General features: G+C 40.4%; 1 protein-coding gene across 1 annotated transcript; it reads right to left on the reverse strand.

The window, feature by feature from the left end:
- Nucleotides 1–3,845: 3,845 nt before the first annotated feature.
- On the reverse strand, nucleotides 3,846–16,310 carry tspan7 (tetraspanin 7). The gene is made up of 8 exons (XM_007547125.2): nucleotides 16,195–16,310; nucleotides 8,167–8,355; nucleotides 7,858–7,932; nucleotides 7,676–7,771; nucleotides 6,477–6,632; nucleotides 6,197–6,280; nucleotides 6,003–6,089; nucleotides 3,846–5,903 (listed from the first exon to the last, which is right to left on the reverse strand). Exons 1-7 carry the CDS (start codon nucleotides 16,258–16,260, stop codon nucleotides 6,021–6,023), a joined length of 735 nt encoding a protein of 244 aa, XP_007547187.1. The 5' UTR covers nucleotides 16,261–16,310; the 3' UTR covers nucleotides 3,846–5,903; nucleotides 6,003–6,020.
- Nucleotides 16,311–18,435: the final 2,125 nt, after the last annotated feature.

Here is an 18,435-nt window from a genome sequence, read left to right on the forward strand (position 1 = left end):
AAAAATGTTGTGGGATTTGTTAAAAGGAGTGAAGAAATACTCATCAGACAAACCAAATAGCTGGAAAATTAGTTCCAGACAGATTGAGTCTGCAGGCTTTCAAGGACGGTTCGTGTACAAGCAAACCCTTATAAGCGCATAAGGGGGTGGATATCAAAGGAAATTGTGTGTGTGCGTGAGTTCGTGGGTGTGTGTGTGTGTGTGTGTGTTTGTGTGTTACGTAAGGTGGTTCTGAGTGTACACAACCCTAATAAGATGCTTGGGTTTCTGTCACGTAAAACATAAGTAAGCTAATATTTACCTTTACTCTAATTTGAACCAGTTCTTGCCCTTTTCAAATTGCGGAGAAAACTTTAAATTTGCTTCAGTTACACCATGAAACCTCTCACCTGATTGATGCCTTTGTACGATGAGATTGTTTTGATCCTTTGTTTCTTCTCTGCAAACTGTGGCTTTAACGATGTGAATGTCAGAGAAACCCCATTCAAGACATCTGAAGTTTATTACAGCTTAATCAGGTTCACCAAAATTGATGACATGGAAACTCTGGAAGACTCCCTGCTTGTAAATATTAGTGTGAGGGTGTAATGTAATTATTTTACATACCATCACTTTTGATGTATTGAATTTTCAAGATTAAAATCCAGAAATCCAGTTCGGTTAGAACAGTAGAACCGCTTTGCAAGCTCCAGTAAACATATTTTCCTTTATAAAAACAAAAAGTAATTAAAAGCATATTTTAGATGAGACATTGTGCAGGAGACATTTCTTCACATTTTTAGTGTGCTGATGTGACAAATACCGGAGTGGCGACAAGAGTCAGAGAATGTTTGTCTCTGAGCTCACGCATTTTACTCCAAAGTACACCGAGTATTCAAATGTGATGCCAAGGATTCTTAATCAAACACTCATAGGTGATGAATGAAACGAGACTCCTAAACGCTCAGGCCGCTCCTTTGTTTTTTTTTTTTTTGTTGTTTTTTTAAATAAACTATTTGAATTATGAATGAAGTGCAGTGTCTTTTAAGATAACATTTTCAAAACGTAGATAAGCTCTGATTGGATAAGTTCGTAATTTCTTTCCGACTGTTCCGTGAAAATTTAGAGAATAATTGAGGGATATTCCATAAAATCAATCAGAACTCGTATTTTTAAACAATAACTTGTTACATTTCTGACTGTAATCGTTACAAGTATAAAAAAAATACAAAAAAATAGCAGAAGTAGCTATGACTGATTATTTGCTGTAATTGGAAACATTAACCAGGGTCAAGGGTCATGGTCGCAGTTGTTTGATCATCGGTTTGTGGTTTAAAATGTCAAATGTTTGAGAATCTCCACGATGATCCAATTTAGCCAAAGCAGAATGTTCCAGATGTAGATTTCCCACCCAGTCTTGAAAAGCAAGAAATCTTCTTCAGAACCACTTTCCAAACAATCTGGATGACTGTGGACAAACTGGAACATTTCTAGAAAGTTTAGCTTTTCACTCACACTAGAGTGAGTGAAATGTGAAAGAAACATTTGAGTCCAATTGCCAGTTTTTCACCTTTCAATTGTTTTTACTAAATCATTTAAAACGCCCATGTTAACATATTTCTTTTATTTAAACATTTTAAGCATAGGTGTGCTTTTAGTGAATCATTTTCTCCGTTTTGATTAATTTATGAAGAAGATCTCAAGACCCCAAACGTGTTTATTCAGGACCCAAAGCGGGATCCCCAACCCAGCTTTGGAAAACACACAAAAAGTAAAAGGGTTCTCTAGATCAGTTTATATTTTAATGGAATATGGAAAAGTCTGAAATTTTGAAATGGAAAATTTGTACTGATTACTAATTATTAATATCTATTTTTTTAATTAAAGAACAACACAGTCTGTTGAAAAAGTAAAGCGCTAAAAAGATAAAAAAAACAAACAAAAAAATAAATAATAAAGCAGAATAAGTCCAGACTTTCAAAGTAAATATTGCTAAGTCATTGGTGAAGCTGTTTGGAGAGCTGTTGAATCAACAGTATAGGTTATTTTGGGGGACTGGTGACATGTAACGCAATATACAGACAGGTGGTTCTGTTATTGAGGCCCTCTGATGCTGAAATGGACTGAAACGTTAGAGCCGAGCGTCGAGGTAAACTGCTTTTGCAAGCATGTTTTCATTCTACGAAAAAGAAAAAAAAAACAGTAAATCTCCTTGTTGTTTATTTTGATGTTACAAAAAGGGTGGGTGTAAGTGCGCTCGCCCTGTTAATAATTAGTCTGGCTGCACATTGAGGTGTCTGTGCGCTGCGGAGTCCGTTCAGTGTGTGTGTGAGTGTGTGTGTGTATGTGTGTGAGCGCCTCTGTGTGTGTGTGCGTGTGTCTGAGTGAGTAATAGCGCTTCCCCGGTGAATGCCTCCCTGCAGCCCACAGCCCATTATGTGCCGCGGAGAGGCGGAGGCGAGGGGCGAGGAGGAGCGCGGAGAGCCAGCAGCACGCACGCTCCATTAGCGGACCCACTGCCGCGCCGCTCTGCCGGTAATTTGCGTAACGAGGTTGGAGCGAGTTCCGCTGGCTGGCCGCGGTCTGACCGAGCGGAGCTGCTCTCCTCTCTGCTCCTAGTGTTCACACCGCCTGTCACCGCGCTGCCTCCGATGCAGCCCGTAGGAGCGGAGGAGGATAGACAGACAGGGAGAGAGAGGTGGAGATTAAGCGCTTGTGTGCGTGCGTGTGTGTGGTGTGTGTGTGTTGTGTGTGCGGGTGCGTGTATGTGTGTGTGTGTGCGGCAGCCTTCCGTTTCGCTTCATTTATTTCGCTCCGAGGTTCCGTTTTCCGCCGATGCTCAAGCGCCATCATGTGGACAAAAATGGCACAGCCGCCAACGCAGATGCGTAGTAGCATGGGGGAGGGGGGAATAGACGGCGTCTCGCAAAGGCGCTCACGCTCCTGGAACTTATGCTCTTTGTTTCACATTATGAACACAATTCCGTGTATCTTATTGGAATATTGTGAATGATTGACAGACGCCACAAGAGAAATAAGGACATAATGCGAGTTTTTGCAACAAATAAAACCCGAAAATTCCGTCGGGGTTGAAACCTTTCCACATCGTTTGCACGTTCTCCCGATGCATGCGTGAGTTCTCACTGGATGCTCCATCTTCCTCCTATCTACAGGTCAATTTGTTTCTCTGAATTGTCCTCATAAGAGTCCGTGTTGCCTCTCACCTTCTGACTGTTTGGACGTAGACGGAGACGCTCTACGAGGTTTCAGTAGTTCAGTCCATCATTCAAAACGTTGAAGTGTCAGTGATAAGATGTTGGATCTGCGCAATTAAGGGGGAAACATGAAAACCTACCCACCCATGGCTATCCTGAAAAAACCTGCAGGCTGAGGCAAGGTCAGCTAACCGGAAATGCCAAGGGGTTCTTGGTAAGTGGAGAAACTTTGTTGTAAAATCATCTTAAGCTGTAAATATCTTAGCTCAAATAAACTATTTTAAATCCAAATTTAGTAAAACATTCACATGTCCTTCATCAAGCTTCACATTATAGTTTGCTGGAATTTTGGTTCATTTCTTCCACAGACGTTATGGACGTCTTATGACGTCTGCAGCAAAATACCTTTGCAACCTCATGTTGCCACCCCTGTACATCCCAAATAATATTTTAAATAAGGAGCAAAAAGTAAAGATTTTTCCCCCCCCAAAAAAAATCACAGGAATAAAGTGTTGATGTGATAAACTGATTCACTTGTGTTGCAGTGGCAGGTTTTCTATATGCAAAGTGATTTGAATAGACAATAAATGACTGTGTCGCCATGCAAATGCAATCTATACAAGGCAGAAATTAATTTACACCAAGCAAAACTGTTATTCTGTATATTTATTGATAATAAGACCACTGATGGTGACTTAGTCAGTAGTAGACAGCATGGTGCGGTTCTTCTTGGGCCTCTAGTGACCCCTAGTGTAAGCTGGATGGTATTACAGTTTAGTATTTACAGAACAAAAGTTCGGAGAAGAGAGCGCAGGAAAACATACATTCACAAATCAAATGTACAGATTTTTATAAGGAAACGCCACAATTAAATACTGACCAAACAAAACAAAACAAAAGAGAAAAAAAAAATCACAGCTGGAGCCACAACGTCTACTAAATGCTCGCACACACACTCACAGACGCACGCGCGCGCACACACACAGACACACACACAGACATAAAAAGAGAGATCGAAAACATCTGGGCGAAGCTGTAAACGAAATACCAACAAACCATAATAAGTTTAGAGCTAAAGTGTGCATTATTTCTCAACTAAACATCAGCCACAATTATTAGTTTTTTTTGTTTTTTGTTTTTTTCTCAGTGCAAGTTTCTTACAAACTATCAAACAAATACTGACTCAGAGCTTGATGTGGATTGAAAAAACCGTGACACGACAGTTATACTGATTAGCATATTAGATTGTGAAACAACACGTCATATAAATTACATTTCCCATACATATCTACAGATGAGGACGATGATGATGATGGCAGCAGCAGCAGGTCGATGAATTACACAGAACAACCGTAAGTCGTCGATGTTCGCCGAGTGATTCCCACTGATCTCCCCGCTCGCAGACAGACCGACTGCTGAATGTTTCACCAGAAGAAAATGACTTAACATCCCGATCGCTCGAAGAGGAAAATTGTCGACAACGGCTAAAATGTAAACACTACCAAAGCTTAGCAGAAACTTTACGAAAAATGCTAAAAACTATACTCTCGGATCGACGAGCAGCATCCTACGATCTAAATCTCTTCCCACGTCCTACCGACCACACGACAGAGTCCTAACATGAACTACGTACGTTCAGATCCAAACAGTGATTCTCAGATGTTGTTCTTTTTATCTGACAGTGTCCTACGTAGGTGCCTGCGCAAGGCGACAATGGTAACGGAAACAAAAGTATGGCTAAGTCCCAAAATGCATTCAGAGTCTGAAGAGACCTGGTCACAACTATATCTAAAACTGCAAGAATTTTGCATGCCTGATTTTAATGCCAGGTGCAAGTTGTCATATTTAACAAGGTCAGTTTGGATCAAGCCAGGAAGGATGACGAAAATAGCCAGAAAGAAGTTTTTCCCTTCTGTTTCTTTAAATCATAGGAACCGTGGGACAAGTTTTAATATTGTAACTTTCATGATACCACTAAATAAAGATTCCCTAGATTATGTCTGGTGTCGACATTAGGTTTGATGGGCTCTTCAAACTCTGATTAATAAATTTCACATGTAAAACTGACTAAATAGCTTCAATATTAGTTCCTTTTTACCCATCTTATGCCTAAAAATGCATTTTCTTGTTTCACAGTGAGAATTAAAAAGTAATTTGTTAACTTATTTGGCTTTCTAAATTTCATATACTATGGGCAAAAAAATATTTCTCATTATCGTGGTTAAAAATACTCTACAGCAGTTTCCCCTTTCGCCTCCTTTAGCAACATAACATCTCCTCCTTAGTGCACATAATCAAGTAACAAAAGACTACGACCCCTACAGGAATACACAGTGATGAGCAACGACAAATGGAAAACTAAACCTACCAATGGAAGGGTTACTTTCTGATTTTTTTTTTAAGTAATGCCCTTCTGACGCTGTCCGCTCTGCTCCCCCTGCCGCACCGATCAGAGAAAAAAAAACAAAAAATGCCAATGAGCCAACTTTTACGTCAAGCGTCGATGTGGTGCGTGGTACAGAAAGCTTTGATGCAACTGCAGCGAGTCGAGGAATGGTGCTTTACAATAAGTTACATAAAGATATTACAATGAGATCACAGGCAGAGAGACGGACGGAGGCAGCTTCCGATGCAGCTGCGTGATGGGAGTTTTGGGAATTCGTTTCAGTCCTGCAACAAGACGCTTTGTCTCTTCTTCTCTCCATCTCCCTGACAAGATAAAGAACATTTTAGTGTTGGAGTAGTTTGTTTTTAATTTTTAATTTTTTTTTTTGGAGATGCGCTTTAAGTTTAATAACTGCGTCTCACCTGCCACGGTCACATCAGCTAGACCATCTCATATTGATTGGCTGTGATGATCCTGGACAGACAGCAGGCCAGCAACATGCCAATCAGCTGAAAACAAACAAACAAACAAAAACACACACAAACACAAAGTGAGCTTCGATGAACCGCTGCAAATCGCAATGAACCATTTATTTGTTTTGCACATTTTTCTCAACCTGCGAGAAGGCGATCCCGAACGTCACACCAGCAATGATGGCCATGTTGGTTTCCATGAACGAAGTGACCAACTCAAAGCAGCCCTGAAACAAAGGGGGCATGTTAGTCTGCACAGGAAACAGGGACACGTTATATGCGCAAAGTAAAGGCAAGACGGGTATATTGGAGAGTATCTGAGGCAGCTGTTAGTTTATGGAGAAGCCGGGAGGTTTGAAGAGATTCATTTATTTTTGGAAAAGCATAAAAAACCCCCCAAAAAGGTCAACAGTCAGAACCTACCTGGTGGTAGACCTTGCTTGGCGCTACAGTGGCATTGCGGAGATCGTCTGGGTTGCAATCAGAGGAGTTAAAGCAGCAGCTGGCAGGGATACCGTTGGAGGGGTAAAACACGCTGCCAAACCAGTTGGTGTAGTTATAAACTCCACAGCAACGCAGCTGCAAACCCAAAAAGCAAACAAAAAAAAAGAAAAAAAAAAAACCTTATTTCTCTGAGTCAGACAGGCAAAAATTCGACAATAAAAAAAAACACACTAGTACTGACAACTTTTAAGAGTTTTCTGGGACTATGGTGCTGTCGTTTATGGATATGCACCTTCCTCCGGTCTTCCTCTATCATAGATATGATTTTACAACAAACACAAACAGGTTGTTAAAAACCTTTAGTAAGTCTCTGGCTAATAAGTAAAACACCCCTTTAACAGGACGTCTCTGCCAAAACTGCAATCTGCTTTCTACATGGTAGCATTAACTAAATAATTGGAAGGTGATGTGTACTACTTTAACTTGAACATGCCGTCAAATAATACAGAGAGCCATACGTACTGTGTGCACCATTACCATGACCACCAGAATAATTTGTATACACTACGGTGACTCAGAGAGGACCAAATGAATCATTTACTCAAATAATCTTAGCTCACTGGTGTGTTTCCACCCAATTGCACGGCATAAACATGGTTTAGAAAACCCAAGCACCTGAGCTTGGTGTTAAAACAAAAGTCTTTAGAGCACCAGTCTAAAGCAAGTCTGAACTCTTTGCTTGTGCAGCATAGACATGAGTCCAAGTTGAGACTCAAGTCATTAGAGCACAAGTATAATTCAAGTTTGAAGTCCTTGTGAGACTAAGACCCACAATGGAGTGCCAGACATAGTCTCTAGGTGGAGAATCTTCTGAGGGTAAGTTTAAGATCTGATTCATGTGGCTGAAGCACAACTTGAGTCCAAGACCTTGAGTTCAAGATATCCTTGTAGCCTAATTCCACGTAAATTTGACTCGAAATTGCAAAGTCTCCATTTCAGCTCCTTTATTAAGATTTTGTAAACGTTTTTGAGTGTACTGCAGGCTAGCCTACTATATCTCATATACCTGTGTGATTAAGAGGCAGGCCGTAAAGCACTTCATCAAAGGTAACCAACCTTTTAAAGTGCAGACAGTATCATTTTCCGAGTCTGTGACTCGGCTTTATGTTACCACTCACACTGTTCTGCAAGTAGTCAACAGCACGGCTCGCCTCGTCCTTGGCATTGTAGTTCAGGACTGCATCGGTGTAAGTCCTGCGAAAGGTTCCCTTGATCTGCAAAGACACAAACACACACTTAGTCCGACACGTCGACACAGACTTGCAGAACTGCAAAAGCTGCAGTTCGAAGCGACTCTGACCTCGTGACGAAACACAAATCCAGAGATCCCCGCCACAAGCTCCGCAAGGAAGACCAGCGAGAGAAACATGGCGTACTACACGAAGAGGAACAAAAGCAGGAGATTTGCATTGATAACATGAAAACCTTGAGGTGAATATCATTTGCCTTTCGATGCTTACTCTCACATAACCACGGTTAAGCGAACAAGTTACCCAGAAGGACCTACTGAGCAACTCATATCCTCACTCAGGATAAAGGTCATGCGACCTGAGGTTAATTCATCAGCACTTCTCACTCTTACTGCAGAGCAACACCTGCAGGTTCTTACCAGCTTCAGCATCCATGGGCTTCCTCTGCAGGTGGCGAAGCATCCAAACAGGCCGAAAACGATGATGACGGTCCCAGTGCCGATGAGGACGTACGGGGCGTTGGTCGAGTTGTCGGCGATCAGGGAGATGTACGGGCCCAGCATCAACTTCCCCCAGACTCCCACTGCCAGCAGGATGGCTCCCGTTATCTAAACGGTTGAAAGAGACATGGCACAGGGAGCCGAGTGAGAGAAGGGAAGGAGAGGCCTTATTCTCGGCACTTATTTCAACAGTTGTGTTTCTGCGGCACGCAGAGGGGGAGAGACAAAGAAATGGGGATCAAGGTGGATCAAAAAGGAGAGCAATTATAGTAGTAGGAGGAGCCGGAAGATAGCAGACAGGAAGAAGAAAAAAAAGGAAAATCATCAGGAGCACGAGGTGCCAATCACCTGCTCCGTGAATATGCCTACATTCACGCACGAGAACATCAAATCAAAGGAGCTCTTTGATCCGAGGCGAGACGCTTCCTCCTGTTGCGCCTCTTTTAGCATTTCAAATGAATGCGGCGGATAAAAGAGCGCGTTGTTCGAGGCAGATGAAGCAGCGTGTGTCTCAGCTGGGCTTGTCTCGCTGGCGCTGGAAACAGAGCGGGGCGGTGAACGGCTGCGGATGATCCGACTCCGGCGAGGGATGCCTCATCCTGCTAACCATTGTCTGCTAGAGACGAGGCTGCTCAGCATCCAGCTGCCAGACCTTCTGATTACAAAGGGAACGCTCGGCGCTAATGTTCTCTGCTCCTTTAAAACTGATGTGAGCGTGACATTCGCCTCCCTACTTTTAACGGCCCCTTTCTCTAAACTGTGCTGTTTAGAGACAAAAGGGGACAGAATTATTTTTATTTAACGCGCCGGAGCTTCTCGCATTTATTTTTGTCTATAGCTTCGGCGGGCTTTCTTCAAAATTAGCCATCTTAGATTCTATTGGGAAGAGCAAATATGGAAGAGGCTACTTTTGTCAGATGAGTCTCAATCTCTCTGGCTTACATTCAAAAACGCTAATAAAAAAATAAAAAATAAAAAACATAAATAAATACACTTTATGTTTCTTTTTGGTTTGTACCAAAAAGAAACGGTAATCAAAATAAAACATAAATAAATTCAGGAGGGAAACATGTTGGAGGTTGCAAAGCATTCCAGGATGGAGGTTTACATCTAAGCGAAACCGTTTGATTTTAAAGCATATTTATGTATTTGAATGGCCTACTCAAAGTTCAGGCCTAAATCCAACTGAGAATCTGCAGCTGGATCTGCAGGCATATGTCAACAGATGAGTGTTTGAACATTTATTGACACATTGCAAAAGAGGCTACCAACTGTCTCTTCTGCCTGCATCTTTAGTGAAGGGCCTCAGTAACGTGTTGCGATACAATGTGGGCACTCATATAAATTTGCATAAATTTGCAGACAAGGTATAGAAGAAAGAGTCATAATTATGTCTAGAAATGACCAGTCTGGGTGATGATTAACCTAATGCTGCTTTGGTATTTCAAAAAGCCTTGCATTACATGATCGACTTTACTTTCTTTCAGTCCAAAAGCTTGAAGATATTCCATCATTTGTTAGTATTGCTGTACCACTATCAGTTGTTTTACCTTTCAGTCTTAACACAGTGTGCATGTGTGTGTGTGTGTGTGTGTGTGTGTGTGTGTGTGTGTGTGTGTGTGTGTGTGTGTGTTGATATTATTCACGTAAAGGAATATTTTTTGAAGTAAGCAAAACTGGTGAAAATGAGCGTTATTGACAACTTGTGGGCAGTCAGATGCAGAGGTGAGGAAGCCCACACAGGATGTCGTCACACACAGTCGAGGTTTTTATTTCTGTTCACAAACCAAAGGTTGGATCTTCATCAGATTTTCAGGGTAGGATGATACTACTGCGACAAAAATGAACGAATTTTCACCTGTACAAGTGGTATGAATAATTCTAGAGAGAGAGCGCCTGTGTATTTACATTGTATATCTGTTGTTTCTTATATTTTGGTGCATAATTCTTAAACTAGGACAACAACTAGCAAATGAGAGGATGGAAGAATGTGTTGACATGACATCTATTAGTGATGACGTCACGCTCAAAATTCATCACTGACCATGTGGGCCATGTTTGCTACCCTAGATGTAGGGGGACGTACCAAACCTACCCAGTTTTAACGTTTTTGCCTATATTCCAAACATTTAAATGTACACAACAATACAGCACTTTCCCCTCTAGGAAATGTTGGATGACTTTCTTCAGCTGGGAAAGGGAAACTGGTCAAAGATGATGGAAAGATGGGCAGAGCAATCCAGAGAATACGACTGGAGACTGGAGTGAAGGTTCACCTTCCAGCAGTTCAACAACCTCAAAAATATTCAACCAGAGTTACAACGGAGCGGTTTATCAAAAACTAATGGCATATAAAAGTTGGGCAAATAAAAGTCCTGTTTTAAAAGGTTAGTTACATTTTTTTCAAGTGAGGTTCTTCGAAGTTGTGGGTAACACTTCCCTCACTTCTGGTAGAAAAATGTATCACTGATTGGTGGATTCCTAACAGGCTGTCAGACATTTAACTTTAGTAATTTAAGATGCATATAAACAAAAAAAAACTTCTATATTGATACAGTTTCCATGTGTTAGCTTCCACCACCCGTAAGAATGTACCTCTTCCATCAACAAGTTTGTGTTGCTATGGCAACTTTCTACAAAAGATGATGAAACCTCATTTCAACATAATCCAAAACAGCCAATCAAATCCAATTTTTGCATTAAAATTGAAAAAAAAAAAAAGAAACAACAACAACAAAAATATAAGTTGGAACCCAACAAAAATAAAATAATTTAAGTGCCACGCTTTCAAGAAGAAGGCATCTTCATGCAAAGTGCGTCTTACAACACTTCCCACCATTAAATCATTTTTCTGCTTCTGATCTTTAAAAAAAAATAGTTGATAAAATTCCAGGTTTCAAACCAACTCCTTCAGTCTTTGAAGTTTTGTTTACATAAATGTGAACGGGTGAAGACCATTGACAGTGACTCATCCACATGATAGGAAAATCGACGAGCTGCAAAGTCTACATTTGTAGACTTTACCAACGTGAATGGTAAAGTCACGTTGGAGTTACTTTTCAAAACCTTCAGTTGTTAGATGTGGGAAGCGTAAAGAGCAGTAGTCCAAATGACTCGCAGCTCTAAGTGCAGTGAAAGGTGGTTCTAGAAATGTTTTTTTTTCTTTTAGTTGATTTAGTTTTAATATTTTGTTGATTGTAAAAAAAAAAATCCAAAATCCTTCATGTTATTGTTTTTTTGCCAATAAATGTAAACATTTTTATTCCAATCCAACAATTAAAAGACAGGAGCTTATTATTATGGTCTTTTATATAATAAAAGACAAACAAAACATCTAAAGCACTTTTAAGTAAAGCCTTCCTCTCCGTTTAGTCGATGCCCTGATAAACTAAAGGGCTTAAGGCTGACGATTTCATTTGTCAGTAATATTATTATTAGTATTTCTATTAACAGTGATTGAGGCGGCCAGCACAGGGAGCTATGTCAGTGAGTATTACCTTTGATTATCATAATCTCTCTAATCATGTCGTACATGATCCTGTCCTCCAAACAGCTGCTGCTTCGCACAAACAAACAATTTGGTGTCGTTGCTGGAGTGCAGCTCTCCAAGCCGCCGAGGGGCTGAAGTCTGGGGAGGATTACTGAAGCTCCACGTCTGAGGCTGAATTCCAAACACCCTGAGACGCTCTTTCTTTCTTCCTCCCTCTTTGGAGCCCCACAACCCCTCGTCGCCTCTCGGCCCCCGTCTCGCATGTTTTGTTTGAAATTCAACGCCGACCACCGTGGTTACAGCGCTGAGTTTAAAACAGGTCACCCTCCCCTCCCCTCCTCTCCTACCCCGCCTCCCTTCGCTTCTCTTTCAATTCGCCTCCCACTCGGCCTAATAAAGAAACAGAAGGTGCGATAACAAAATATGCTCACGAAGGACGAGGGGCCGACTGCAACACCTGCTCCGCGTTTCTGCGTCTCCTGTCCCCTGGCGTGTACTTAAAGAATGGTGCCACTTCCTCACAAGCTCACGACAAAGCTACGAGACAGTGAAACCTACAGGCCCGAGACTTGGACACCTCTCCTATTTCGGAACCAGCTTTTCAGCCCTCAGAGTTGGGGGGCGAGGGGGGTTGTGCCAAGCTGTGAGATTCTCCTCCACTCTGGCTGCCTGAAACCCGATGCTCTTATGGTAGAGTGCGCTCGTGGACCACCGACTAAATATAAAAAGTCCACGTCTGTGACTGCGGCTCTGCTCAGCTCCGTCTCTCGGCTCTGCAGGACTTAAACCTGACGGCTGAAATCAGCTTTCCTATAACATTTAGCTTTAATGAGATCCAGGAAAAGGTATTCAGTCATGTTAGTCGGGGTTCACAGAGCGCGTGGGAAGCATAATAATGAGTTCTTAAAACAATTATTGATGGGTAAATCACTTCCAGATTAATTAAATGACCTTATTCCTGGAAATGAGTCAGAGGAACCTGTGTCAGAAGAGTCGTACCAAAACCAATGAAACTTTGCAATTACCCCATAACTCCTCTTGTTTACCTTGCAGTTGCATGGTCGCAATTCAATTCAAATTCAGATCTACTTTATTGATCCCAAAGGGAGGTTAAATAAATAGATTAGAAGGAGATTATTCTATTTTAATTTTGTATTCAAATGTTATATTAACATCAGTCTGAAGAATGAATTCTTGACATTTCCAACGAAAATGATAAACCATTCGAGGAGCTTCATCTGTGAGTAAAATTTATTCAGAATGAACACTTCAATTGTTTTGCAAGAAATGTAACTTCAGTGATTCTTGATTCTTGTTATAATCAGTGCCATCTACAGACTGCAGCGGCAGGCAAGTTATTCTCTTTTCACTTAGCTCAGACACAGAGAAAGAAAAATCAGCTAAAGTCATGTTAAACTTTAGTTTAAACACGATTCTCTGACCAAAAGTGATTTTCAGACTTCTACTGTGGCTTTGTATTGACAGAGGATGGATATGAAGTAAAAACCATTACATTATAATGCTCACCAACAGCCACTGCAGTACCTCAGTGGTCTGGCTATTTACTTGCTGCTGCAAGTGTCAATAGAACTTTATCAATTATAAGACTGCAATAAAGTTAGCATATTTTTTATCGACTGTCACAAATGTATGGGGAGGGGCACAGTGGAGTAACTGATAACACTGTTGCCTGCAGCAACAACTGGTATGTTAAGGTCTTTGGTTTAGAGACAACTTCTCTAGAGATTGTTAACTAGTCTGGCTGAATTTATTTAAAAAAAAAGACTAAATATGTTACATCTGACTTGTCTTGACTGATAAATGCAGTTTTGCATAATAACCAAAGCCTATTAATGATTTGTAGTATAAAACCTTTATTTAAAATAATGCTCCAGATGTACCGGCTCAATATGCTGTAAAAATAAACGACGTCCCATAGTGCTGTACTGGTTTGCATTATACTGCAGGGTGTGTCTTATGTTTTGCTTCCTCTGCTGTAGAACAGCAAGATAGCCAGACAGTGCAGATAAATCTGTAGTACACACTCAAAAGGAAGCCCATTTTCCTCTCTTTTATCTCAGACTTGTCACCACGCTACTTGTAACAATACAGCCTTAGAAATCCTAATGTAATTTTTTGTTTTTGTTTGGTCTTGGTTTCATTCTTTGTTTTTTTTTTGTTTTTTTGTTTTTTTGGTAAATTCTCTGGGTTTTATTTTAAGCTGATGTAAACTGGACGGGTTTGATACGTAAACCGTGCAGCCTAACTCAATCTGCCAATCATTTGTGTAATTTGTGTGAAAGGGTTTTACATGGTGAGTTTGTTACAAAAAAAAAAAGGCTTGGCTGATATGTTGTGCAAAATAACGATGGAACGCCGAGCGCCAAGAACAGATTCAAGCAATGGTACAGTAACAAGAAATACCAATAGATGTTCATTTTTGCGAAAATAAAAAATAAAAATAAACTGCCTGTGACTCATGTACAGCGATAGCCCATCGCTATATTTTGATAACGCGTCATCATCCTTATGCGCTGCTCACTTCCTGTTTTAAAGAGGTGCAAATTATTCACAGATTTCAATGGTTCTGATATGATAACATTTGTCCTGTAAAAGGAGGCTCTACAGCAGTGAAATACATATCGTATTTTTGCATAAGCTGAAGGATATATTGTCTTGAGTTTGCCCAGAGGTTTCCTTCCAGTGGGGCAAAAACCTCAAAAGACACCAGCCATCCTGATCAGACACCAAAACAACAGTAGACCCTTTTGATGTGACGGAGCAGGAACTCTAATTTAAGCTCCACCAGATGACAGATTTGTCGTAGGCTGGAGACAAATGATCAGATTTTTTTTTTGTGTCCATCGTTACCCATAATTCCCAGTTGGGAAAATACACAATCAGTCTGGATAGGACACAACATCAGCTGCAGGTGGTTTTGTTTCAAACCTTTTTTTTTTGTAACCATACGACCATAAACTCAAAACTACAGGGGCTACAGCACAAACTATAACCCAACTTTTTAAATTACTGTATCAAACTCAGCAAAACGCATAGTGATAATAGAGATAAGCAAAAAACAAAACACACACAGTAGAGAGAATTACATCTAAAATAAATAACGAGATGCATTTTTTTAGTATAAAAAGAAAACTCGTCATCCTTTTAAATTAAAAAGTTTCATCAAATTCTAAAGTAAAACAGGTTATTTCACCAGTGACTTAGTTCGGATTTAGTTTTCAAAGAATCGACATCGTCTTGTAGGTGGAAACTCAAAACAGTCAACTGGTGTGTTAAGCTAGACCTTTGCTTTAGTTGGTTTGACAAACCCTGAAGTCTGGGATGCAGGTGCAGTTAAGTGTCTGATTCTCTTTTTTTTTTTTCTTTTTTTTCAGTTGTGAAACAAAAAAACCCAGCAAAAACCTGTTAGTTCAAACTCCAAGTGTTTGCAAAATCTGTGAAGACTGGGAAAGTTGTGTACCCAGATTGAGTTTCTGTTTTTTTTTTGTTTTTTTGGACTCGTCTCTTTCTCGTTCACACACCGACACTGAGGTGATGCTGGGATATTAACAGCACAATATTCACGCTGGCTTCACTTTTAACTCCACCTCATCTGCAACTTATTTGTCCAAGAAGGACTATAGACACTACCATTGTTGATTTGATCTAACTATAGCATATTAATGTTTATTAGGATGCTGTATTTTTTATTTTTTTATAAATCTCAACCTATTTTTGTTAAAGCAACCCAATCATTAAAATGTATTTGACCTATACTAGTGTCATATTTTGGTAGATATTAGCATAAAATAGTAGCTTGTAGCTTTACAATCAATATATATTCAATGATGGTAGTGTAAGCAGAGACTTCCTGTGGGGATAATCCCACTCAAAGTGAAAGTGGGTTATATTAACGGTGTTACATTCCAGCACTGAGGCTGGGTAAATAAAGCGGCCCTTTAAGAATGTATTGGAGCAACACTAAAATGCACAGTATCCTACTGAAAACAGGCCAGTCTCCTATGCAGCGCCTTCAATGCTGCTCTTTAATCTTTTTTTTTTCCTCCCTCCACCTCGCTCACATCGACCATGATGCTACAGTGTGAGATAAAACGCGCTGACGCCCAGCTGCCAATAAATGAGCAACCTTAGACCCCCGGTTACATAAGGAGTTACTGCAGGCGATTCCAAACGCTAAAAACAGAGTCGCGGCGTTATTAGTCTCAGTCCGTGATTTTTTTTTCTTTTTTTGGCGGTGGGGTTTGGGGGTTTAGTCAACAGCACGGATCCATCGCTGATGCTGGGACCGAGCGGCCTTTCATCACGCACAACAAAAACACGCACAGCAGCAGCGGCGGAGGCGGAGCGGCAAGATTTGTTCTCGGTTAGGAAAGGTGAGGGAGTGAAAAAAAATATATATATAGAGAGAGAGAGGGAGAAAAAGAGAGGCTACATACCCAAAACACGAAGGAGTAGACGATAAGGAGCGTTTTAAGGCAGGTGATGACCGGTTTGGTCTCCATTGTGGTGCTGTGTCGGATCGAGCCGCTGTGGCGATAACAGGAGCGGAAAAAAACAGAAACGTCTCCGCGGCTGGTCGCGCTGCGCTGCGTCCTTCGCGGATGCGGCCGCACGGCGTCACTGTCCGCCCGCAGGTTGCGCTGTTAGTTTCTATGCAGCATCAAACAGCTCTTTCCTCCCCCTCACACCCCTCCGACACTGTGGAGACAAATATGGTCCCTATTGTGGAAGCATGGAGTTTGTTGAGCGGCGGAGGAACATATAGATCCTCTACTTCATTGAAAACACCCCTATGCGCACTAGCGAGGTTTTGTATGTTACATTAAAAAAAATAAAATAAAATAAAAAATAAAAATAACCCACGCGTTCAGAACAGTGAAATATATTCATATATATATATATATATATATATATATATATATATATATATATATATATATATATTTCGTTTCGTCACATTTTCCATAAAAAACAATCATGTTCNTGTCTAGAAATGACCAGTCTGGGTGATGATTAACCTAATGCTGCTTTGGTATTTCAAAAAGCCTTGCATTACATGATCGACTTTACTTTCTTTCAGTCCAAAAGCTTGAAGATATTCCATCATTTGTTAGTATTGCTGTACCACTATCAGTTGTTTTACCTTTCAGTCTTAACACAGTGTGCATGTGTGTGTGTGTGTGTGTGTGTGTGTGTGTGTGTGTGTGTGTGTGTGTGTGTGTGTGTTGATATTATTCACGTAAAGGAATATTTTTTGAAGTAAGCAAAACTGGTGAAAATGAGCGTTATTGACAACTTGTGGGCAGTCAGATGCAGAGGTGAGGAAGCCCACACAGGATGTCGTCACACACAGTCGAGGTTTTTATTTCTGTTCACAAACCGAAGGTTGTATCTTTATCAGATTTTCAGAGTAGGATGATACTACTGCAACAAAAATGAACGAATTCTCACCCGTACAAGCGGTATGAATAATTTTAGAGAGAAAGCGCCTGTGTATTTACATTGTATATCTGTTGTTTCTTATATTTTGGTGCATAATTCTTAAACTAGGACAACAACTAGCAAATGAGAGGATGGAAGAATGTGTTGACATGACATCTATTAGTGATGACGTCACGCTCAAAATTCATCACTGACCATGTGGGCCATGTTTGCTACCCTAGATGTAGGGGGACGTACCAAACCTACCCAGTTTTAACGTTTTTGCCTATATTCCAAACATTTAAATGTACACAACAATACAGCACTTTCCCCTCTAGGAAATGTTGGATGACTTTCTTCAGCTGGGAAAGGGAAACTGGTCAAAGATGATGGAAAGATGGGCAGAGCAATCCAGAGAATACGACTGGAGACTGGAGTGAAGGTTCACCTTCCAGCAGTTCAACAAAAATATTCAACCAGAGTTACAACGGAGCGGTTTATCAAAAACTAATGGCATATAAAAGTTGGGCAAATAAAAGTCCTGGTTTAAAAGGTTAGTTCAATTTCTTCAAGTAAGGTTCTTCGAAGTTGTGGGTAACACTTCCCTCACTTCTGGTAGAAAAATGTATCACTGATTGGTGGATTCCTAACAGGCTGTCAGACATTTAACTTTAGTAATTTAAGATACATATAAACAAAAAAAAAACTTCTATATTGATACAGTTTCCATGTGTTAGCTTCCACCACCCGTAAGAATGTACCTCTTCCATCAACAAGTTTGTGTTGCTATGGCAACTTTCTACAAAAGATGACGAAACCTAATTTCAACATAATCCAGAACAGCCAATCAAATCCAATTTTTGCATTAAAATTGAAAAAAAAAAAAAGAAACAACAACAACAAAAATATAAGTTGGAACCCAACAAAAATAAAATAATTTAAGTGCCACGCTTTCAAGAAGAAGGCATCTTCATGCAAAGTGCGTCTTACAACACTTCCCACCATTAAATCATTTTTCTGCTTCTGATCTTTAAAAAAAAATAGTTGATAAAATTCCAGGTTTCAAACCAACTCCTTCAGTCTTTGAAGTTTTGTTTACATAAATGTGAACGGGTGAAGACCATTGACAGTGACTCATCCACATGATAGGAAAATCGACGAGCTGCAAAGTCTACATTTGTAGACTTTACCAACGTGAATGGTAAAGTCACGTTGGAGTTACTTTTCAAAACCTTCAGTTGTTAGATGTGGGAAGC

The sequence above is a fragment of the Poecilia formosa genome, unplaced genomic scaffold (assembly GCF_000485575.1).
Source record: "Poecilia formosa unplaced genomic scaffold, Poecilia_formosa-5.1.2 Scaffold19, whole genome shotgun sequence".
In the NCBI taxonomy this organism is placed as follows: Eukaryota; Metazoa; Chordata; class Actinopteri; order Cyprinodontiformes; family Poeciliidae; genus Poecilia; species Poecilia formosa.